At 38.7% G+C, this 26,407-nt stretch overlaps 1 protein-coding gene across 2 annotated transcripts; it reads right to left on the reverse strand.

Annotated features, from left to right (window-relative positions):
- Positions 1 to 998: 998 nt before the first annotated feature.
- On the reverse strand, positions 999 to 24,538 carry MSMO1 (methylsterol monooxygenase 1). Of its 2 annotated transcripts, none has more exons than XM_082632145.1 (6): positions 24,445 to 24,538; positions 18,448 to 18,733; positions 12,782 to 12,930; positions 11,721 to 11,847; positions 9,929 to 10,083; positions 999 to 1,956 (listed from the first exon to the last, which is right to left on the reverse strand). In XM_082632145.1, exons 2-6 carry the CDS (start codon positions 18,700 to 18,702, stop codon positions 1,761 to 1,763), a joined length of 882 nt encoding a protein of 293 aa, XP_082488271.1. In that variant the 5' UTR covers positions 18,703 to 18,733; positions 24,445 to 24,538; the 3' UTR covers positions 999 to 1,760. The 2 variants fall into 2 exon arrangements, with proteins under 2 accessions (XP_082488271.1, XP_082488272.1); XM_082632146.1 differs by lacking the exon at positions 24,445 to 24,538 and adding an exon at positions 23,613 to 23,686.
- Positions 24,539 to 26,407: the final 1,869 nt, after the last annotated feature.

A 26,407-nucleotide genomic window follows, 5' to 3' on the forward strand; every position in this document is an offset into this window, starting at 1 on the left:
TCTGAAGCCAAGTCTGGCCCCGTGGGTCTGAGGTAACTTCACCTCTCAGACAATTCCCACAAATATAAATGGAAAAAAATGGCATCTACGTCAGAGCGATAAGTGAGACCACGCACAATTCAGGGTGTACTGTCAGTGCTCAGTAAAAGGTAACTAAGTATGAAAGAAAATTAGAATGTACCAAGTTGTTTAAAAATGTTTAGCACCATTTTCAACAGTAGGTGTCGCTCTCTCCCTAAGTGCTGGAAGGAGTTGCCTTCTACTGTTAGTTCAGACACCTGTGTGTTCCAGGAGTGTTAGGGAATGAAAGCAGACGATAAAAGAATTCCCTTAGATACCTTACAACTAAACAGCACAGTTTTAGCTACAGCCCCCAACTTGCTGTTTGAGAGTTAAGAGATTGATTAAATAGACACACACACACACACACACACACACACAGAGGCAGTAGGGTTGGAAAGGGAGAATGAAAAAGGCCATAGAACCAGGTACTAGTTAGAAAACATGGTCTAGCAAGAGTCTCAGCTGTAACTTTCTCAACTCTTATTTGAACCTCTTTACTGTATAAGTGTAAAAAAAAAAAAAAAAAAAAAAAACCGAAAAAAAAAAGAAACTTACCAGAAGATGGCTCCATATTTTTTAAATATTACGATCTGGTACTACCATATATAAAGTTAGAATTATCACCTCTTGCTTTAAATTAGACTCTAGATACTTGAAATTAAACCAGCCCTAAAAAGATTAGCTCCATTCTTCTGTACATTTTCTAAGTGGAGAAAAGAGCTGCTTCGATATCCTCCATGTTATTAGGTCAACAGAATTTCCCACAATAGGTAGCCTGATAAATACATGTTGAAACTGCCAAAAGTTTAGCAAATGAAGTACTTAAAAAGATAAAAACTATTCCTTTTATGACAAAATTTAATAATTTAGTGATTTCTGTACTTTTCCTGATAAGAATAAAAGGTGACAAATGATGTTCAAAATTGGAAACCAAATAATCAAACAAAATCACATTTATTTCAATAGCTCCAAGTGCAAATACAGCAAGTCAGTACACAAAGTTTCAAGATACAGCTTTAAGTATAATGAAAACTTGATATACAAAAAAGAAAGGGTAAATAGCAGAAATAAAGCTCAATGTTTAAAAAATTCAAGTAACCTGAAAACCTTTAGACTAAAATAGTCTTTCATCAATTCAGAAATGCCTTAATTTATAGATGAGTAGTACATTGCAGTCAAAAAGGACTTCTCGAAGAAAGAGAATCACCCCAAACTGGTCAGCTCCAGATAAGAGCAGAAATTCCCGGTGCTGGCTATTTCAGAGTTAGCATTCACTCACACTATACAGATTGGTGTGGTTCAACCCATGGCATTTGATCTTTAAGCAAATTCCAAAAGAGTGTTTAAAGTTCAGTACTACTAAGAGTTCTTGAAATGGCCACTATATATTTAAAAGGTTTGAAGACCAATTTCAGCTTCAGGCCTATGGTACAACTTGGGGAAAAGATATACATTAATATTCCTTCCATTACTTAAATCCTTTTTGTAAAGTTAGCAACATGGCCTTTAAAGCTTCCTCAGGGAAACTGTACTTAAACATATAAAAGTTCCCACTAGGAAGATAATTAAAAGTTGTTAATGTTCTTTTTATCACTTAGCAACCAAGACACATGTTTATTTCCACTCCCCAGAAGCAATGTTAGCTACTAGCTTCAATTCAGGAAATGTGTATCTGCAGGAAGGTTTATGTGAGATGTTTATTCAGTCTTTTTCTCAACCTTCTTCATTCTCTCAGTGTAGGCAGTAAACTGAGAGTCTGTTCCAAAAAGTCTATCCCACCATGTAAATGTCGAAGCATAGTTTCCAATGAAGTTCATGTGGTGGAAATCGTGATGCCGAGAACCAGCATAGAAAGGAATGAGATTTAAAGGGTTGAGAGGAATGTCATAACCACTGAAATAAAAATGATAAAGAGTATTAAGATAGTAAATACACCTTAAATAATCGACATTTTCATTGATAGTAATATGCTTGTTAACCATTCAAATAACATTCCACTTTACCTAAGTCACTTATTTCTGACATGTTTACAAAAGACAAAAACTCACAGCAAACGGTGCATATTCTAGAAACCACTTTAAGAAATTTTTTTAAAACTTGAACAATTAATAGACATTAATATTACACATCAGGGGATGAAAGAGGGGTTATAGTAATGAATCTTTAGACATAGATTTTGACTTTTTTTATTTTCTGTTTTAGAGCACTTTCTCACCATAGTTTGTAACACCCATAATACTACATATTTTTTTAAGGAAAAGTTATATGAAATCAGTACCAAGCATTACAAAGGTTAAACCTGAGGATTACTGTTTTGCAACTTCTTTTAGAGAACCCACCTTTATTTCTAACTACAAGTCTAAAATCTGATATCTACAATTATACCAGTCTGAATCACCCCAATCCTTCCCTCCCTTGAGGAGTCTGAAGGGGGAAGGAAGGAGAAAAGAGCAATGGAAGGAAAGATCGAAGGAGACACCATCTACCACTTTTCTGCCTAAGACTAGAAGCATTAATTTTGCTACTTTAGTGACTCAGAAACAATTCCTAGAATTTCATATTCTGCTTTCACAGATGAAAATTCCCCAATAAAAATGCAATAAATATATAATCATTTTTAAATCATGAAAAATTAGGATATTAGGAATTTGAAAAGGCATTTAATAGAAATAATTTACCAAAAAATGCCTTCCAATCAACAGAAAGGAAGCATGTGAAATATGAACATATCATCAGCAGTTTCATCAGTGCTGGGCAGTGGAGTACACAAATGTTTTATTCAGTGAATCCATTCTGTGGATGTTTCAATATTTTTTTCAAGTAAGAGTTAGGTTTAGGTTCATTACAGAAGGACAAAGTAATTGCTGCTCCTGAATTACAGTATTTAACCAAATTTTTAAGAAAACAACAAGAATATTTTCATTTGAACAATGTTTCAGGAAGACTCTACAAGGCATGAAATCCAAAAGCCATTAAAAAAAACCCGATAGATTTTACTACATAAAAATTTAAAACTTCACAACTGAAAAAAACCATCAAGAGTTAAAATTCAAATGACAGATGGAGAGAAAATATTTACAACATAGGTAACAAACAAAGCTTACACATGAACCAATAGGTTATAAAACGTATAGCCTTAACAGAAAAACTGGCAAATGATATAAAATGGTAATTCAAAGAAAAAATTACTGTTGGTCAACAAGCACAAAGATAGGTGGAGTAGAAGGACATGTGCTCACTCCCTCTTGCGAGAGCACTGTAATTACAACCAACTGCTGAACAATCATCGACAGGAAGACACTGGAACTCACCAAAAAGGTACCCGACATCCAAAGACAAAGGAGAAGCTGCAATGAGACGGTAGGAGGGGTGCAATCACAATAAAATCAAAACCCATAACCGCTGGGTGGGTGACTCACAAACTGGAGAACACTTATACCATAGAAGTACACCCACTGGAGTGAAGGTTCCGAGCCCCACATCAGGCTTCCCAACCTGGGGGTCCAGCGATGGGAGGAGAAAGTCCCAGATTCAGACTTTGAAGGCTAGCAAGATTTGACTGTGGGACTTTGACTGGACTGTGGGAAACAGAGACTCCACTCATGGAGGACACACACAAAGTAGTGTGTGCATCAGGACCCAGGGGGAAGGAGCACTGACCCCATAGGAGACTGAACTAGCTGTACCTGCTAGTGTTGGAGGGTATCCTGCAGAGGCGGAGGGTGCCTGTGGCTCACTGTGGGGACAAGGACATTGGCAGCAGAAGTTCTGGGAGGCACTCCTTGGTGTGAGCCCTCCCAGAGTCTGCCATTAGCCCCACCAAAGAGCCTCTAGGCTCCAGTGCTGCCTCAGGCCAAACAACCAACAGGCAGGGAACTCGGCCCCACCCATCAGCAGACAAATGGATTAAAGTTTTAGTGAGCTCTGCCCACCAGAGCAACACCCACCTCTACCCACCACCAGTCCTTCCCATCAGGAAGCTTGCACAAGCCTCTTAGATAGCCTCAGCCACCAGAGGGCACAGAGCAGAAGCAAGAAGAACTACTATCCTGCAGCCTGTGGGATGAAAACCACATTCACAGAAAGACAGACAAAATGAAAAGGCAGAGGACTATGTACCAGATGAAGGGAACAAGATAAAACCCCAGAAAAACAACTAAATGAAGTGGAGATAGGCAACCTTCCAGAAAAAGAATTCAGAATAATGATAGTCAAGATGATCCAGGACCTCGGAAAAAGAATGGAGGCAAAGATCAAGAAGAGGCAAGAAATGTTTAACAAAGACCTAGAAGAATAAAAGAACAAACAGATGAATAATACAATAACTGAAATGAAAAATACACTAGAAGGAATCAACAGCAGAATAACTGAGGCAGAAGAATGGACAAGTGACCTGGAAGGTAGAATGGTGGAATTCACTGCCATGAAACAGAATAAAGACCAAAAAGAAATGAAGACAGCCTAAGAGACCTCTGGGACAACCTTAAATGCACCAACATTTGAATTATAGGGATCCCAGAAGGAGAAGAGAGAGAGAAACGACCCAAGAAGATATCTGAAGAGATTACAGTCGAAAACTTCCCTAACATGGGAAAGGAAATAGCCACCCAAGTCCAGGAAGCACAGAGAGCCCCGGGAAGGATAAACCCAAGGAGAAACATGCCGAGACACAGTAATCAAATTGACAAAAATTAAAGAAAAAGAAAAATTATTAAAAGCAACAAGGGAAAAACGACAAATAACATACAAGGGAATCCCCATAAGGTTAACAGCTGATTTCTCTGCAGAAACTCTACAAGCCAGAAGGGAGTGGCATGATATAGTTAAAATGATGAAGGGGAAGAACCTACATCCAAGGTTACTCTACCCGGCAAGGATCTCGTTCAGATTCAACAGAGAAATCAAAAGCTTTACACACAAGCAAAAGCTAAGAGAATTCAGCACCACCAAACCAGCTCTACAGCAAACGCTAAAGGAACTTCTCTAAGTGGGAAACACAAGAGAAGAAAGGGACCTACAAAAACAATGCCCAAACAATTAAGAAAATGGTAATAGGAACATAAATATTGAGAATTACCTTAAATATGAATGGATTAAATGCTCCAACCAAAAGACACAGGCTCACTGAATGGATACAAAAACAAGACACGTATATATGCTGTCTACAAGACCTAGGGACACATACAGACTGAAAGTGAGGGGATGGAAAAAGATATTCCATGCAAATGGAAATCATAAGAAAGCTGGAGTAGCAATACTCATATCAGATAAAGTAGACTTTAAAATAAAGAATGTTATGAGAGACAAGGAAGGACACTACATAATATCAAGGGATCAATCCAAGAAGAAGCGATAACAATTATAAATATATAAGCATCCCACATAGGAGCACCTCAATACATAAGGCAAATGCTAACAGCTATAAAAGAGGAAGTCGACAGTAATGCAATAATGGTGGGGGACTTTAACAACTCACTTACACCAATGGACAGATCATCCAGACAGAAAATTAATAAGGAAACAGAAGCTTTAAATGACACAATAGACCAGAGATATTTAATTGATATTTATAGGCCATTCCACTTGAAAAGAGCAGATTACACTTTCTTCAAGTGCACACAGAACATTCTCCAGGATAGATCACACCTTGGGCCACAAATAAAGCCTCAGTAAATTTAAGAAAACCAAAATCATATCAAGCATGTTTTCTGACAACAACACTATGAGATTAGAAATCAATTACAAAGAAAAAAATGTAAAAAACACAAACACATGGAGGCTAAACAATATGTTACTAAATAACCAAGAGATCACTGAGGAAATCAAAGAGAAAATCAAAAAATACCTAGAAACAAGTGACAATAAAAACATGACGGCCCAAAACCTATGCGATGCAGCAAAATCTGTTCTAAGAGGGAAGTTTATAGCTATACAATCCTACCTCAAGAAACAAGAAAAATCCCAAATAAACAATCTAAACTTACACCTAAAGGAACTAGAGAAAGAAGAACAAACAAAACCCAAAGTTAGTAGATGGAAAGAAATCATAAAGATCAGAGCAGAAATAAATGAAATAGAAACAAAGAAAACAATAGCAAAGATCAATAAAAGTAAAAGCTGGTTCTTTGAGAACATAAACAAAATTGATAAACTTTTAGCCAGACTCATCAAGAATAAGAAGGAGAGGACTCAAATCAATAAAATTACAAATGAAAAAGGAGAAGGTACAACAGACACTGCAGAAGTACAAAGCATCACAAGAGACTACTACAAGCAATTCTATGCCAATAAAATGGACAACCTGCAAGAAATGGACAAATTCTTAGAAAGGTAAAACCTTCCAAGAATGAACCAGGAAGAAATAGAAAATATGAACAGACCAATCACAAGTAATGAAATTGAAACTGTGATTAAAAATTTTTCAACAAACAGAAGTCCAGGACCAGATGGCTTCACAGGTGAATTCTATCAAACATTTAGAGAAGAGCTAACACCCATCCTTCTCAAACTCTTCCAAAACACTGCAGAGGAAGGAACACTCCCAAATGCACGCTATGAGGCCACCATCACCCTGATATCAAAACCAGACAAAGATACTACAAAAAAAGAAAATTACAGACCAATATCACTGATGAATATAGATGCAAAAATCCTCAACAAAATACTAGCAAACAGAATCCAACAACACAGTAAAAGGATCATACATAAGGCAAATGTTAACAGCTATAAAAGAAGAAATCAACAGTAATGCAATAATAGTGGGGGACTTTAACAGCTCATTTACACCAATGGACAGATCAAAGGATAAAATCCTCTTATCCTGGGCTAAAAGGATTTATCCCAGGGATGCAAGGATTCTTCAATATACACAAATCAATCAGAGTGATACACCATATTAACAAATTCAAGAATAAATATCATATGATCATCTCAAGAGATGCAGAAAAAGCTTTTGACAAAATTCAACACCCATTTATGATAAAAACTCTCAAGAAAGTGGGCACAGAGGGAACCTACCTCAACACAGTAAAGGCCATATATGACAGACCCACAGCAAACACCATTCTCAATGGTGAAAAACTGAAAGCATTTCCTCTAAGATCAGGAACAAGACAAGGATGTCCACTCTCACCACTGTTATTCAACATAGCTTTGGAAGTCCTAGCTATGGCAATCAGAGAAGAAAAAGAAATAAAAGGAATACAAATTGCAAAAGAGAAGTAAAACTGTCACTGTTCGCAGATGACATGATACTATACACAGAGAATCCTAAAGATGCCACCAGAAAACTACTAGAGCTAACCAATGAATTTGGTAAAGTAGCAGGATACAAAATTAATGCACATAAATCTCTTACATTCCTATACACTAACAATGAAAGATCAGAAAGAGAAATTAAGGAAACAATCCCATTCACCATTGCACCAAAAAGAATAAAATACCTAGGAATAAACCTACCTAAGGAGGTAAAAGACCTGTACTCAGAAAACTATAAGACACTGATGAAAGAAATCAAGGATGACACAAACAGATGGAGAGATATACCATGTTCTTGGATGGGAAGAATCAATATTGTGAAAATGACTATACTACCCAAAGCAATCTACAGATTCAGTGCAATCCCTATCAAATCAACAATGGCATTTTTTATAGAACTAGAACAAAAAATCTTAAAATTTGTATGGAGACACAAAAGACCCCAAATTGCCAAAGCATCCTAAAGGGAGAAGACAGAGCTGGGGGAATCAGACTCCCTGACTTCAGTCCATACTACAAAGCTATAGGATTCAAGACAATACGGTACTGGCACAAAAACAGAGATATAGATCAATGGAACAGGATAGAAAGCCCAGAGATAAACCCACGCACATATGGTCAACTAATCTATGACAAAGGAGGCAAAGATATACAATGGAGAAAAGACAGTCTCTTCAATAAGTGGTGCTGAGAAAACTGGACAGCTACATGTAAAAGAATGAAATTAGAATGCTCCCCAACAATAATACACAAAAATAAACTCAATACGGATTAAAGACCTAATGTTAAGACAGGACACTATAAAACTCTTAAGGAAAACATAGGAAGAACACTCTCTGACATAAATCACAGCAAAATCTTTTTTGATCCACCTCCTAGAGTAATGGAAATAAAAACAAAAATAAACAAATGGGGCCTAATGAAACTTAAAAACTTTTGCACAGGAAAGGAAACTATAAGCAAGACGAAAGGACAACCCTCAGAATGGGAGAAAATATTTGCAAACAAATCAACGGACAAAGGATTAATCTCCAAAATATATAAACAGTTCATGCAGCTCAATATTAAAAAAAACAAACAACCCAATCCAAAAATGGGCAGAAGACCTAAACAGACATTTCTCCAAAGAAGACATACAGATGGCCAAGAAGCACATGAAAAGCTGCTCAACATCACTAATTATTAGAGAAATGCAAATCAAAACTACAAAACTACCTCACACCAGTTAGAATGGGCACCATCAGAAAATCTACAAACAACAAATGCTGGAGAGGGTGTGGAGAAAAGGGAACCCTCTTGCACTGTTGGTGGGAATGTAAACTGATATAGCCACTATGGAGAACAGTATGGAGTTCCTTAAGAAACTAAAAATAGAATTACCATATGACCCAGCAATCCCACTACTGGGCATATACCCAGAGAAAACCATAATTCAAAAAGACACATGCACCCCAATGTTCAGTGCAGCACTGTTTACAATAGCCAGGTCATGGAAACAACCTAAATGTCCATCGACAGATGAATGGATAAAGATGTGGTACATATATACAATGGAATACTACTCAGCCATAAGAAGGAATGAAATTGGGTCCTTTGCAGAGACGTGGATGGATTTCAAGACTGTCATACAGAGTGAAGTAAGTCAGAAAGAGAAAAACAAACATTGTATATTAACGCATATATGTGGAATGTAGAAAAATGGTACAGATAAACCAGGTTTGCAAGGCAGAAATAGAGACGCAGATGTAGAGGACAAACGTAGACACCAAGCAGGCGGGGTGGGGTGGTGGTGGTGGGATGAATCAGGAGATTGGAAAAAAAAAAAAGAAACCAGCACAAAGACAGCCATGCAGCCTCACCAGCCCCTGGGGAATGCAGTGTATAACCCTGAAGGCTCTCTGCCCTCCTACTGACCAAGATTAACAAGGCTGTAATGTCCAGTTTGCAAAGGGTGTTGGGTGCAGGGAAAGCATTCTTACAGGTTCCTGTTGGGCGTGTAGAGAGGGGCCCTTTTGGAGGGCAGTTCTGCAGCACTTATCAAAATTTTACTTCATTTTCTCAAATGATACATGAATATACTCTCACCATAAAAATGACAACAGCCATAGATAGGAATGTAAAAAAAAACCCAAAATTATTATTTGAACTTTTATCCAATGATTATGTTGTCCTGTTTATTAAAAATAGTAACATTAACAAGGTTAACTTCTCCTATTACTCTACTTAGGAAAAAAGATAACCTATGACAATGATTACGGTGCATGAAATGGGTGAAGGTGTCAAAAGGTATGAACTTCCAGTTATAAGATGAATAAGTCTTGGACATGTAATGTACAGCATGGAGGCTGAAATCAACAATCCTGTGAATCTGAAAGTTGCTAAGAGAGTAGATCTTAAGAGTTCTCGAATTTGTAACTGTGTAGAGATGAACAGTGTGCTGAGCATTTTGCAATATATACACATATTAAACCATTATGTTGCACACCTAAAACACAATGTTATATGTCAGTTACATTTCAATTAAAAAAAAACAGAAATAAAGATAATCTATGACCATGAAAAAAGGATATTTTATGATACTTTTACCTGAATAGAAACGATAGCTTACCTATGGACATCAACAGTTTCTAACAAACGAATGGTTACCCAGGCCCAAAGAAGAATAACATGATCACATAAAAGCATGATTCCAATGAAAAATCCAGTTCCAAGAATTAAGGTTTCCAGAGGATGTGCATATTCAGCTTCCATTCCAAATGGAGCCTAAAATAAGTAAGAATTGTGATGGTTAATTTTATGTGTCAACTTATCTAGGCCATGGTGCCCAGCTGCTTGGTCAAATACCAGTCTAGATGCTGGTGTGAAGGTCTTTTTTAGATGTGATTAACAGTTAAGTCAGTAGACCATGAGTAAAGAAGAGGACCCTCCATAACCCAGGTGAGCTTCATCCAATCAGATGAAGGCCTTAAAAGCAAAGACTGAGGCTTCCCAAGAAAGAAGGAATTCTCAAGACTACAATACAGAAACCCTGCCTGGTTTCCAGCCTGCTACCCTAAGGAATTGAGATCCAGGCCTGCAACATCAACTCTCACCTGCATTTCCAACCTGTGAGCTGCCCTACAGATTTCAGATTCACCAGCCCCCACAAGGGCATGAACCAGTTCCTTAAAATAAATCTGTGTGTGTGTGTGTGTGTGTGTGTGTGTGTATCTCCTATTGATTTTGTTTCTTTGGAGAACCCTAATATATATATTCTAATTTATTTATGTATATCGTTTTATAAAATTATATCTCTTCTATATGTTATGATAGTACAGTCATCCCTAGGTATCCCAGGGGGATTGGTTCCAGGACCCCTGTGGATACCAAACTCCAAGGATGCTCAAGTCCCTTATATAAAATGGTGCAGTATTTGCATATAACCTATGCACATCCTCCCATATACTTTAAATCATCTATAGATTATTTATAATACCTAATACAATGTAAATGCTGTGTAATTGTTGTAAATACAATTTAAATGTTATGTAAATAGTTGTCCACTAGAGGCAAATTCAAGTTTTGCCTTTGGAACTTTCTGGAATTTTTTTCCCAAATATTTTCAATCCTCGGTTGGTTGAATTCATGAATTCAGAACCCATGGATACTGAGGATCAACTATGTATCTAGCCATACATATATAAACATTAACAGTAGTTCTCAATAAAAATGTTTTTTTGTTCTTACCAAACATTAAAAGGTCTAGGGATGTCCTTAAAACAATCTATTTTAATAACTGTCTTTGATGGTTTGAGATAAAGGCATTAAACAATTGACTTGAATTCTAATTTTGGTTTATGCACCTGAATTTGTTCTGCCAAGAAAGGGATGTTTGGTTTATCATGTAATTAGGATCAATGCAGAACATACCAAAATAACAAATTTGACAAAGCTAACTTCAAAGCAGTTCTGATAAAAATCACTGTTTTGTGGGAAGGAGTTAGCAATGATGTGGAAATGTGTTAAAACTAACTTGGAAATTGTTTTAGGAATTTAACGATTCAAGGTTTGTTGTTTTGGGGTCCCACTTAAATGACCTTAACAGCACTAGAGGCCTCTATCAAACTGCCAGGTACCCAACTGTGTGAGGATAGTGCTCTGGACCCAAAGACAAAAATGAACGATTTCACGTAACATTTTTCTTTCAGGTCTCAATTTACCATGAAATTAAGATATTAAAGAAAATCTGTAGAACTCCCTTTGTGTTTAGGTGTGTGTGTATTATATTCTTAACAATCATGCCAAAGGAAAAAGAAATAAAAACATCACTGACATTTTTTTTTAAAGTCCAGGAGATTTTTTTTTAAATGACATTTTTGCCTCTAATAGAAAAAAATGTATTAAATATAGTTCTAACATACCTGAAACTCATGATGAATTTTATGAATATGCTTATATATTCTTTTGTGGTGTAAGAGCCTATGCAGGAAATAGTGCCAGGTATCCTCAATCACTGCACAGCCCAAGCATCTTGCCAAAAGCATGTACCTTTAAGATGAAAATACTGTAATGAGGATTAAATAACTTTTACTTAAACCATCTAGACTTTTACCTGGGATCACTGCTGGAGACACTGCATAAAACCAAATACCAGCTTGACCTAACTGGTTTTATTGATCAACAAATTCTCAAAACAATACATATAGATGCAAGCTAGCTATATGATACCACCTGAAGAAGGGTTAAAGAAGCTGACCACCATACCAATTCTAATTCGCTTAAAAAACAGTCACAGGTATAAAATCAGAGTTAAGAAACAAAACTCAAAAGTTCTAGGAAAAGAGTAACATTGATAAGGGACTTGAATTAAGATTAATAATAGTAAAATCATCGTTTTTTTCCTGACAAAGAGAAGCACATAAGTGCAATGGGCAAAATATATTTTATGAACACATACACAGAAATTCTTTTATATGTTGAATATACAGTAATAGGAAAAGCACATATCTATATACTGTACATCTGTATTCAGGTTAAGTCAGAACAGACAGTTGAATACAAATATTATTTGAACACAAATATTTATGCTCAGATAATATATATTTGTGTCTGTATGGACACAATTTTTATAAACTTCACAAACTACTCTCTCATTTTTTTCTTTCATTTTAGACTTAAAATGCATTTTATTTTTTCTTGGCATAAGCATGTGTATCTGTATACAATCATATAAAGGATGCTATGGAAACTTCTGATGCAAGAAACTCACTTTCCAATAAAAATATTACACTAAAATATAGACACATATAAAAATGGGAACATTTTAAGTTTCTGTTACAGTTTACTTTTCTATATTTTATTTATTTCCAAAGTTTAGAAGAAACAAACATTGACCAAATGAAGAAAGAAAATAACATTAAGGATATTTTAATTGAATGATAAACCATGACTGAGTATAAAAAGCAAATCTTCATCTACATACCATCTTGGCATTGTTTCCCAATCATAAGGGATATTGAAATACTCTGTAAAATAATAGGTTCCACAAATCAAAGGAAGCTGGATACAAAAGTGATTAAAGAGAAGTACTTTAAAACATTTCCATTGATTTTCCCACGTTTCTGGTTTATCCTATGGAGAAAAAAATCAAAATATTTAGTATTAGCCTCTGCTATCAGGAGTTTCATCTGAAAACTAGAAATAAATTCCTAGCTTTTTCTCTAATGTTTATATGGGGACTTAAGTTTATGTTATTTAATTAATCCTATGTTATGTGAATTCTATATTATAATTGCTGTGTTACAGTAACTAAGGTCCCGGAACCACAACACACTCACACACACACACACACACACACGCACCCACTTCTAAAACCTTGACAACTATCGATATTATCACTACCTTAAATAGGTGAAGGAATTGTCAATAGACAAACCCAGGCATAATGGTCCCGATGATCTCTACAAACCAAAGAAGCACTACAGAATGAATAAGTCTTGTCTTTGCTGCCCACAGATCATTTACTGCTTTTATCAGGAATGCCAGAGAGGAAGAAATGTGTTACGCTAAGATCACAGTTGGGTTCTCCCAATTGCCGAGGCAGCTGCACACAGAGCACTGGAAGCCTTGTTACACAGGTAAATCAACACCACCAGCCGTTCAGCGGTTTTCATTCCCAGAAATAAGTGCATTTTTGTTCTTATACATTGACAGAATTAGAAACTCTCTGAGCTGGAAGAACTTAGAAAACAAATGTGTTCAGTGGTTCCCGAAGAACGGAGAGCTGCTGCCCACAGGTGAAGTTCACATATTAAAGTCAAAATGAGGAAGTGAGATTAATGTAGTGAAACGTTCACAAAAACTCATCAGGATTGACTTGCGTAGCAAGCCATATATAAAAGTCTAAAATGTATTCAATTTAAAGGGGTGCAATTAGTTAAAAAGTGCTTTTGGTTTTACAAAAGGATGGTGATAATAAATAGTTATTGCTTTGTTTTAAATGTCCTTACCTAAAAATTCAGAAACCTACCAATGCAAGTGTTTTAACTGAACCGTAATATCCCAAGGATGAAACCACTGACCTCAGAAGAGGCCCGGAGGTCAACCTCCCTGCCCAGGATCACACAGGCAGTTATTAGCAGAACTTGGACTAACTAAAATCTAGGGTTCCAGTGTTGTTCTTGAAATTCTTTGGGAGAGTTACCTTCCCTGACAAAAAAGAAACAGCATTCAACTGGTAATCAGTCTGGAGAGCTGGCTCTAACCTCAGGGGCTCTGTGAAGCTCACATCTCAGCCTGCTCAACAATAAAGTGAGGGAATTAGGCGAGATAACTTATAATTGTCTATTTCTACTCTGAGCATGATCTGACCCCGCTCCTCCAAACTTCCAGTCTGTGATTGGGGACAAAATCAATGGAAGATTCTGGCTTGGGCCGACAAAGGCACTCTTTTTCCCATAGAACTAGGTTTAACTGACTTGTGATATCCTGGCTAGACTCTAATACTGATGTAGCTGCAGAAATTAACACAAAAATGAATCAACTGTAACTAAAAAATCACATGCTTTACTGTTTACCAGGCCCACAGACTTCAGAAAGAATGTTTTAGTGTACAAATCCTTGAGGAAAATTCCTAGAGAATTATCAAGATGTAAGACTTAAAAAAATCCTGCAAGGTCTACTTCATTACTCTCTCATTCCTGTGAATATTCTCCCCACTAGCAAGCATGTGCATTAGCTGTCTATTCTGTTTCAAAGCAGAGTCTTCAGTGTTAGCCCCACCAGCAGCTTTTTCCTGTACCCTCACTGTTTCAGGGTATCTGCCTTTAAAATGTGTAAACCTGTGTACACTGACTTTTTGGCTTGTTTTTAAACCCCCTTATATTGTGAAAACTTGCACTGATTATCTTCACAACTAAGTTTAGTATCAAAAAATCTCAAAGCAGGGACCTTAATGGTTGTGAAACTCAAGGAAGACATGCTAAGTACAGACTTGAAGGCTTTCGATCTCTGTTTATCAGTAACTAGCTGTAAACTAGATTACTTCTTGTCCTTTCTTTTGCCACATTTTATTCTAAAGTCTTCATAAAACCTTGAATGAAACAGGTCTTTCTCCCTCCGAAAAAGTTACCACCTCTGACCAGTGAGTCAACTGTAGAGGGCAAAAGACAGACAGGGATACTTTGGCCTGGACAGCCATACAACAAATCAGCCCCATAAATAAACCAATGGTTGACCCATGGCAGCCAGAATTCCAAACATGCATGAGAACTTAGACATCCAAACTCAATTCTGCCTTTCAAAGCAGGCCTTTTTATAAGAAGTATTCTGGAAATGTTGTGCCCTTTATTTACGGTAACAGGATACTCTCCTTTAGGCCACAGCCCTTTTAATTCCTTCTCCCTTTACCCTTTGTTCTTCCCTCCTTTGGCTGGGAGTCCACAGGCAGCTGACCCTCTGTACTATCCCCAGAGAGAATCAATGTTAGTACTTGCTTAAAGTGAGACTCACTGGGAGAGGCTACAAAAAGAGACTGGTCGGAGAGGATGTATGCATTGACCGCCACCCGACATGGACTCAATGAGTACAAACCAGTCTCCTTAGGTGAACACTCCCAAGATGCTTGCTTTCCACCAAGACTGTGTGCCCTTGAGTTTGAGTTTGGCATGACTTTTTGAAAAAAGTTAACAGTAAGCATTAGAAACTATCGTGGGTTTACCAAGTGTCAACAAATCATTTCTTTCTCTAACAAGCTGGTGCAGATTCCTTCCTGGGAACTGTGTCAAACTCATTAGTCTACACATTACTAGAGTTCACTATTTTCCCTGTTTATAACTGAGAAAAGGCACTGCGTATATCTCAACACTTTGTCATGCATAGCAAGCTCTCAAGAAACAGTTAGTACACTGAAGCGATACCTAGAAGCTAGGAGCATCATCATTTTTGGGGGAATAACACGAATGCTGCAGAATTACCATGATATATTTAGGGTAAAAACAAAACCTTAACAGTCTTGATCAAAGTCTTATCATATTAACATACATTTAAGAGTTGAGACATCAAGGGCTGGAGTGAACTACAAAATAATACTCATGAATCCCCATAGCCTTCCCTTCCAGCTAATTTAAAATTTATGCGTGATAAAACCTCTCCATAAAGTGGGTACAGAAGGAACATATCTCAACATAATAAAGGCCACAGATGATAAGCCCACAGCTAACAACATACTCAATGGTGAAAAGCTGAAAACATTTCCTCTAAGATAGGAACAAGACAAGGATGACCACTTTTGCCACTTTTATTCAACATAGTATTGGAAGTCCTAGCCACAGCAATCAGACAAGAAAAAGAAATAAAAGGAATCTAAATTGGAAAGGAATAAGTAAAACTGCTACTGTTTGCAGATGACATGATACTATACTATACATAGAAAATCCTAAAGATGCCACCAGAAAACTACTGGAGCTCATCAATGAATTTGGTAAAGTTGCTGGATACAAAATTAATACACTGAACAGAAAACTGTAAGACACTGATCAAAGACACTGAAAACGACACAAATAGATGTAAAGATATACCGTGTTCACAGATTGGAAGAATCAATATTGCTAAAATGACCACACTACCCAAGGCAATCTACAGATTCAATGCAATCCCTATCAAAACACCAGTGGTGGGCTTCCCTGGTGGCGCAGTGGTTGAGAGTCCGCCTGCCGATGCAGGGGACATGGGTTCGTGCCCCGGTCCAGGAGGATCCCACATGCCGCGGAAAGGCTGGGCCTGTGAGCCATGGCCACTGAGCCTGTGTGTCCGGAGCCTGTGCTCCGCAACGGGAGAGGCCACAACAGTGAGAGGCCCGCATACTGCAAAAAACCCCCAAAAAACCAAAGAAACAAAAAACACCAGTGGCATTTTTCACAGAAGTAGGACAAATAATTTAAAAATTTGTATGGAACCACCATAAACCTCCTAGAAGAAAACATAGGCAGAATACTCTGACATAAATTGTAACAATATTTTTTTGGATCTGCCTCCTAAAGCAAAGGAAACAAAAGCAAAAATAAACAAATGGGACCTCATTAAACTTAAAAGCTTTTCTGGATAGCAAAGGAAAGCTTTGACAAAACAGACAATCTGCTGAATGGGAGAAAATATTTGCAAATGATACAACTGATTAGGGGTTAATATCCAAAATATACAAACAGCTCATACAATTCAACATCAAAAAAAAAAAACTGATTAAAAAATGGGCATAAGACCTGAACAGACATTTTTCCAAAGAAGACATACAGATGGCCAAAAGGCACATGAAAAGATGCTCAACACCACTAATCATCAAGGAAATGTAAATTAAAACCACAATTAGATTTCATTTCACACCTGTCAGAATGGCTATAATCAAAAAGACTACAAATAACAAATGCTGGCGAGGTTGTGAAGAAAAGGGAAACTTAGTACACAGTTGGTGCAAATCTAAATTGGTACAGCCACTGTGGAAAACAGTATGGAGGTTCCTCAAAAAACTAAAAACAGAACTACCATATGATCCAGCAATTCCACTCCTGGGTATATATATCTGAAAAAAATAAAAACACTAATTTGAAAACACCCATAACGTTCATAGCAGCATTCTTTACAATGGTCAAGATATGGAAGCAATCTAAGTGTCCATTAACAGATGAATGGATGAATAAGATGTGGCATATACACACAATGGAATACTACTCAGCCATAGAAAAGAATGAAATTTTTCCATATGCAACAACATGGATGGACCTGGAAGGTATTATGCAAAGTGAAATAAGTCAGAGAAAGACAAATATGTATGTTATCACTTACATGTGGGAAAAAAAAACCCAAAATAAATGAACAAATATAACAAAACAGACTCACAGATATAGAGAACAAATTAGTGGTTACCAGCAGGGAGAGGAAAGGGGGAAGGAGTGAGAGGTAGGCGATTAAGAAGTACAAGCTACTATGTAAAAAATAGATAAGTAACAAGGATATATTGTATAGTATAGGGAATACAGTCAATATTTTATAATAACTTTAAATGGAGTATAATGTATAAAAATTTTGAATCACAATGTTGTACATCTGAAACTAATATACTGTATATCAACTATATCTCAGTAAAAAAAAAATTTTAATAAAAACTTATAAACCCAAATTAGATAAACATCACATCTACTTAAGGCACAATTTAACAAATTATTCTTGAAACCTTAACAGTAAATGCTCTAGGGTTGTGCTATCCAATATGGTAGCAACTAGAAATGTGGCTATTGAACATTTTAAATACAGCTAGTCTTAACTGAGATGGGCTGAAATTAGTATAAAATATACACTGGATTTCAAAGACTTATTATAAGAATAAGAATATAACATATCCCATTAAAACTTTTAAATTTTGATTACTTACTGAAATGCAACAGTTGAGATTTATTGGATTAAATAAAATATATTGCTAACATTATTTTCCCTATTTCTTTTTACATTTTAATGTATTCTACTAGAAAATTACACATGTGGCTTCATTGTATGTCTATTGGACAGCCCTGATCTAGTCTATTTTGAGTTATATTTACCTTAAAAATATTCAACAAGACTAATGACAATACTCCATTGTAAGTCCATCATACTCACCTTTTGAATTTTGTACTTTTTCATATAAGGTATAAATTGAAACAAGAATCCAGGTAAACAGAACAAGAAATAAAGGACCTCATGAACTATGAGGGATCCCCATGTTGCAATCTGGAACTTTGTATAATTATTCAACATATAGTTCCAAGCATTTTTAAATGGTTCCTGCAGAGGATTCTCAGGTAAAAGTGAATCTACATATTCCACAGCCAAGGATGCTGAACTAAAGATGCTGCTACTTTCATTTGTTGCCATTTTTCAAATCTCTGCAGACAGCCTTATAATTCTGCAAAAATAAGTAAATAAATAAGTAAATATATAAATAAGCAAGCTAAACAATGAAATTCTAAGAAAACAGTTTTTAAAATGCTTCTGATTAATTTTTAAATTACTAGAGGAGTGCCAATCGCTCAGGTACTAAACATGATTAAAAACCCCAGTCTACAGGATGTCATCACCACCTCCATTTGTGCTGTATGATTTAAAAGTCACCTGTTAACTTTCAAGAGCAGGATCTAAAGAACAATAGTGGATAAGAAATTTCAAGCCATCTTTAGAGACTTTTCAGTGTGGTCTCCAGGAAAAACTTGTAATTTCAATGAGCAATAGTTGGGTCACTTAAAACTAAAACAATCTATAAAGAAAAAGTCTGCCAAACATGACTTCATAAAAATTAAATACTTATAATGGGGAATAAAAAGACAATCATAAATAAAGTCAAAGATCAAATGACAAACTGGGAAAAATATTTCCAAAAATTATGACAAAGGGCTACAATGAGTGCTTTAGAAAAAGCCTAAAAACCCAACAGAAAAATGACAAAGACCATTCACGGAAGGTTCACAGAAAAATAAATACAAACGCTTACTAAGCAAATAAGCAGTTCAATTTGACTCAAATAGGAAATGCATCCTAAAACAAAATCTTTAAGTTTCATAATGCCCAATACCCAGTAACAATTTGGGGAAACAGGCACCATTGTACATTGCTGATGGGAGGATTAGTCTATAAAATTCACAGTATTTATTACAACTCAAAATGAATACACCTTTTGACCCAGCAATTTTCTCACTCAAGTGTACCAAGATGAGCACACTAAGACTGAGAGAAGCATTGCTCATAATAGCAAAAAGAAAGAGAAAAAAGTAAAACAAAATGTTAAGTCCATCAACAAGAAATGAATTAAATAAATTCTATCAGGTCCTTCCAAAGACACACAGCCACATAAAAGGAGGAAGATCTACATGTTCTACATAGAAAGGTGTCTAAGATACAGTGTTGTGAAACAGCAAGCTGTAGAATGTATAGCAAGAACCCCACTTATGTTTTTGTGAAAAGGTTATATACTTTATGCACTTTCGTGCATATGTACATATGACAGACACACACACAAACATAGAAAATGTACAGAAAATGCATATGTATATATGGTTGGGGGGGTTATGAAGAGGAGAAAGATTTTACTTTCCATTTTATACCTTCTTACAATTTTAATTTTTTTCATGAGCATGTTTTACTTATTTAATAAATAAGTTTAATAGGTCACCAAATCAAAAAACAGAGAAACTTATGAAGAATGTCACTTTCCTAAAAATGTTTACTGATGTCCGTAATTTATGAATTATGATGGGCCACTCTAAAAACAAATATATTAAGCCTCGGAAACTCTTAATAGTATTTAAAATGCCCCCTTCCCCCATAGACCTCTTATCATAGAGGATCCCGGGAAGCTTAGCCAGCTTCCTCAGGACTCTGAATTCACTTTGCATTCCTATTCCTCTGTTCTACTCATTCTCAAGTGACTTACAGCACGGGGACTATTGTGCCACAGCCTGTGCTCACTCACCCTCTCCTTTAAGACTGTCTGGTCTTGTGTTCTTATCCTACCTCATCAAGAACTTGTCCATCACTTACTCTTTCTCATCTTACCCTCTTCACTGAGTTCATCCCGTCAAGTTTAAAAACATACTCAAGGGCTTCCCTGGTGGCGCAGTGGTTGAGAGTCCGCCTGCCGATGCGGGGGGCACAGGTTCGTGCCCCGGTCCGGGAAGATCCCACATGCCGCAGAGCGGCTGGGCCCGTGAGCCATGGCCGCTGAGCCTGCGCGTCTGGAGCCTGTGCTCCGCAACGGGAGAGGCCACAACAGTCAGAGGCCCGCGTACCCAAAAAAAAAAAAAAAAAACAAACAAAAAAACCCCAACATACTCAAGTCTTCCTTTCTTGAGAAAAGTTTTCCTAACCTCTATCACCTCTTCCGCAAGCCACTGTTCCCTTTCTCTTTTTCTTTGGACCAACCAACTTCTGTCTCAAGGGAGAGATCAACATACAGCCTCTGACTGGTTAATTCTCACACACACAACTCACTCAACTACAGCTGACCCTTCAATAACACAGGTTTGAACTGTGCAGGTCCCCTTAGACTCAGATTTTTTAAAATAAATATATTGGAAAAATTGGGGGAGATTTGCAACAATTTGAAAAAATTCACAGATAAACCACATAGCCTAGAAATATCAAAAAAAAAAAGTTAGGTATGTCATGAATGCATAAAATATATGTAAATACTATTCTTACACAGGCATAAAGTGAGTGATATTTAATATAAAATTAATGTGTTACTGCAAACCAGCCTATTATCAGTGAAGTGGTTTTTAAAAAAAGTAACAATGTTTCCAATACTGTATTATGAATATGACTAATACTATGCTATAAAACTTTATAATGATTCATTTATTAGTGTATAGGCTGAGCTACTGTAAAGCAATAGTATCGACTACACGAGGTGACCACAAAGCAATCATATTGCTGCTTCTTCATTATCAATGCATGAATCCTTATACATGTAAATAAATATGAATTTCTTTTTCACATTATCTTTTCATTTTTGATGTCTGGTGTTAGTAATATTCATAACATCCACAGTGTTTTGTATCATATAAGACAATGTTGATGTAGGTACTGACAGACCATTCATCTTGTAAAAAGGCATAAACTTACGGTATCAATAAATACAGCACAGTACTGTAAATGTATTTTCTCTTCCTAATTTTTTAACGTTTTCTTTTCTCAGCTGTTTATGTTATTGGTAAGGCTTTGGTCAACAGTAGGCTATCAGTAGTTCAGTTCTGGAGGAGCCAAAAGTTATGTGTGGATTTTCAACAGCCCAGGGGTTTGGCACCCCAATCCCCAAGTTGTTCAAGGGCCCACTGTACTTGCAGTCTAGGTGCCCATCCACACCAAAATGTCTTCAATATTCTAAATTACAAAATAAAAGTTGTTCCAATCCTCATTTTTCATGAGGTCGTTACCAAATCTGATGATGCTAAACCAACACCAGTTACTAGCTGTGTGATCTTGAGCAAGTTAAGTCACTTCTCTAAGCCTCAGTTTTATTATCTGAAAAATGTAAAGAATAACAGTAGTAACTAGATGATGGGAATCTTTTCATGATGTATATCAAATCACCACAACATACACGTGAAATACCTTACAATTTTATTTGTCAACTGTACCTCAAAAAAGCTGAAAAAATAGGGAATAACAATATAGTTCTTCTCATGAGTCCAAGAAATAATGCACGTGAAGTACTTAACATAGGACCTGACATGGTAGCTACAAGAAGCTAACAATTATTAAGGACCTTCTATAGGCCACTAACTGTTCTAAGAGTGTTACACGCTCTCTCTATATTAAAGACTTTAATCCTTACCACACCTTCAAGGTAGGCACTTTTTTTTTTTTTTTTTTTTTTTTTTTTTGCATTACGCGGGCCTCTCACTGTTGTGGCCTCTCCCGTTGCGGAGCACAGGCTCCGGACGCGCAGGCCCAGCGGCCATGGCTCACGGGCCCAGCTGCTCCGCGGCACGTGGGATCCTCCCGGACCGGGGCACGAACCCGCGTCCCCTGCATCGGCAGGCGGACCCTCAACCACTGCGCCACCAGGGAAGCCCAAGGTAGGCACTTTTATTATCCCCATTTTACAAATGAAAAACTGAGGTTTAGAAAGATTAAGTAACTTTCCCAAATTACAAAAATGTTACGTGGGGGAGCCTGTGCTCACATTCATTATGCTATACTGTGATCCGAAATAATAAAGCACATAAATATTATAGTAAGAGGAGAATAATTCCCACAGTTTACCCAAGCCCCTTGAAAGAGTATTCCATATAGACTGCCTTCATTTTCACATTTCCCATCCATTCTCCAGCAATTACAATATGTTTCCTATTCTAATCAATGCACTGAATTTACTCTTACTAAGTAAAATCACTAAGTCTCCTAGCTCCCAGATCCAACAAACATGTTTTTGAGTTTATTTTATCTGGCCAGTCTGGAAGATTTGATACTTCTCACTTTGAAATGCCCGCCTTTCTTGGTTCTTGGGATTCATATGTATTCACTCGGATTTAATGTGTGGTACGATGTGTAGCCACTGTGCTCCCTGCTGCCCTCACCCCTGACTTCAAAACATAAAATCTAGTGAGGAATACAAAGAAGTAACCAAACTGTCACAAAATCTGTGACAAGAACAATAAAGGGTTGGAAATATAGAACAGAGAGGCCCAGGGAAAGAGGCATCCTAGAGAAAGAGGCATCTAAACTCAAGCCTGGAGCATGGAGGGGAGGTGACTAGATTAAAAGAGAGTAAAGTCGGGTGGGATGGGGTTGGGGGGGATAGTTTTGAATAGAGGAAACATCAGTTCCAAAGACTCAACCAGGAGATGAGAAAGGATACAGCACTATCTGATTTAGTTAAGTCTGTGGTACAGCTTTTGAGAAAGGAAGGCTCAAGAATTGAGGCTGAATAGTTTCCCAGAGATGCTTTCTTTACTCCTTCCAACTATTCTAGATTACCTGGAGTGAGCTAATCTGTTCCTGTTGCAAGAATATGCTGATATCCACAATCTCTCTCTCTAGGCCTCTCTCCTAAACCCCAGGTTGTGACTATCCAAAAATCTACTGGCCATCTCCAATTTAGACAGTTCAGAGGCACGTCAAAGTCAACATGTCCAACGTGTTCCGCGACTGCCTCTTGCAACCCTACCCACACACTCCCTACCTCCTGTACCACGCAGTGAACTGGTGCCACCACCTACTTAGCTATCTGGGACAGAATGTTCCAGATCTCTATCTCTGCTGCCCAGGTTAAGTCTTCACACACTTACCCAATTTAGAGATAACTGCTTTAATTAACATTCAGGAGTTTACTCTCCAGACTCAAGGGAGGGAGATGGACACACTGTGACAACTGAAGCAAAAAATAAGAATTAAAGAGGAAAGGGGAAGGGAAATAAAGAGTGGATTTTCTTTTCCTTTTTTCATCCTTGCACAACTGGATTGACTGGAGGCCTGCTACAGGCTCAGACAAAAGAAATGTAGTCATCTGTGGATTCCCTTAGAAACCTTCAAGTTTAGCTGTCGGAGTGCCGCCAGCAGTACCTGCCCTTCGCTGTGCCCGGATCGCGCCTCCAAGCGTGCCTTTCTTAAACCCTCCCTCCAGAACACGGATGCTGGCATCCATCTAAACAGCAAACTGGGTTCACCACCCCTTCTCCAGACCCTTAGAGTTCCAGGGAGCGCCTCCCCACAGATAAAGACCTAGGCTCTCCTCCTCTCTCACCTTCTCGCCCCGATCCTCGGTATTCCTACAAGAAGGCCTCTGACCGTCCTCCGCTTGGGCGTTTCTGCTCACGAAACAGCGTCCCTTGCCGGTACGTCCTCTGCCCAACTCCCATTCATCCTTCAGTACCCTCCTCGGACGCTCTTCCCAACCGCACGCCCCGCCGCGCACACAAACAGATCTTGCCCCCTCCTTTTGTACAACTCTGGTCACACTGGCACGCTGGGCTGTGACCACTGTCCCGGACGGCTGAGGGCCGTGCCCGGTTCCGACACTGAGGGATTTCACCCTTTTCCACCCGTACCCGCCGCCACGCCCTCCATCCCGGCCTCCACCCGCGGGCAGAGGCCGTACCCTCTTCCAACCCGGCCGCTCACCTGCACACCGCTGTACCTGCTACCGTCTCCTCCCGAGCTTCGCTAGGCTCAGCCGCTCGGGCGGTTCCTCCCGCCGTTATTGGCTTGCGAGGGCCCCCGCCCCGCCTTCCGGGCGCTGTGATTGGTCTGTGCAGCTGCCGGCATCGTGTGACTCGCGCGAATGGAGCACTGGAGCCACGGCCATTGGCTGAGCGTATGGAGTGAGGATCGTGAGAGCTGGGCGTCAGACCAGTAGCGGCGCTGCGGAGCCTGGGGGCGGGAGCGCACAGCCAGGTAGGTGGGGCGGAGGTGAGACAGTGAGGGGTCGCGGATCAACCTCGGCCCCACTCCCAGGAGGCTGTGCGGTCGGGGGAGGCAGCGATTCCGCGGGCTGTGAAAGTGTTTTCGCCGCGCTGGGTTCACAGGTCGCTGCTTTCGCTGGTGCACCCCGAGTTTAGACCACCTCTTTCTACTCCCCAGCCCCAGCGCCCCTTGATAACTCCCACGTTTACGTTTACGTTTACGTGGGAGATGGGGAACTTCAAATGCAGCGCCATTCCTGTTTCCGGACGGGAAGCCGAGGGTCCGGGAGGTTTAGGAGAGACTGGACGCGGCAGTTGGCTCGGCCCGCGGGGAGACCGCCGCCGCGGACCCGCACTGGGCTCACACTTGCAGCCCGGCTTGGCCGCCTTCCGCCCCTGCGGGGGTGCAGGAGTGTGCACGGATGGGGGTCATACACGAATTTAAGCTTTCGCGTAAGAGAGCCTTTTAAAACTTGCACAAGGGCAACACGCGGTCTAGTTGAAGGCTCTTTCTATGCAGGACTTTTTACAAACGGGATAATGTCGCTTCTCATGTCTGTGATCGGACTGGCTCTCCTGCCTGAAATAAGGGGTCAGGTACCATCTGCTTTAGGAGGCCCCTTCTTGAGGGATGTGTCTCTTGTTAGGTGCAGTGACCTCTACCCATTCATCCAACTGTCCCATGTGTTTGACACCCACGTTCTTTGTAAAGTATCATGACAGAAAAATCACATCAAATGAAAAGAAACGGGATCTGTCCCTTGGGTGTTCAGAGCCCTGTCTTTAGGAGGTCTATGGTGCCCTGGGGTGGATGCTGTGCTGCACCACCTAGGTCCCCCCTTCAGGACTAAAGCAGGTCTTCAGCTACTCAATGTTGGCAAAAAGAGCCACTTTCCCATGGCACAAGTCCCTTTCCGGGGGCAGCCTAAGTCCAGTGACTGGTTGATGCAGGAGTGCCTCCTAGCCCCTCAGTCCAATTTAGGATTCCTTTGATTGGCCGGCCTAGCTCTAGGCGCCCCCCTAGAGGTTGTGGGTGTGACTGCACCGCAGCCCAAGTTTCCCTTTGCCCAAACGTGCCGCCTTCTGTCAAGGAGTGTTAAGAGCATGCGCTATGGGGTCAGACCTACCAGGTTGTCACTCATTAGCAGTGTGCTCTTAGATAACTTATTTCTCAAATTTTATCTAGTACTTCTGTAAAATGGGTATTATAATAAAGTTTGTTATGACAATAAATGTGATTATGTATGCAAAGCCCTTTGCACAGTATCTGAAATAGAGGAAGTGCTCAGTAATACTATGTTATCTGACTTAAAATCCTACCACAGTAGCGATATATATTTTTTATATCGGAGCAGATGTATGTATGTGAAGGGGTCAAATTATTATTTTAAATCTTGGAGATTCAGAGCTGAAAGGAAATACAGAGATGGCTCCAAAATTACAGAAATAAGCTCAACTCACTTATTTCCTTACAATGAAGAAATGGGAGTTTCAGAGAACTGCAGCAATAGTGATAATTTATTGAGGGTCTTCTGTATGTCAAACACACTAATATACACCATTTCTTTCAAACTCCACAATAACCCTGTAAGCGACATAGACACTACTGTTGCCATTTTAGAGAAGACAAAATGTCAGAGGTTAAGAAATGTGTTTAAAGTGGTGACAGCTAGCAACTGACA

Source organism: Mesoplodon mirus, assembly GCF_964341445.2.
Source record: "Mesoplodon mirus genome assembly, chromosome: 2".
NCBI lineage: Eukaryota > Metazoa > Chordata > Mammalia > Artiodactyla > Ziphiidae > Mesoplodon > Mesoplodon mirus.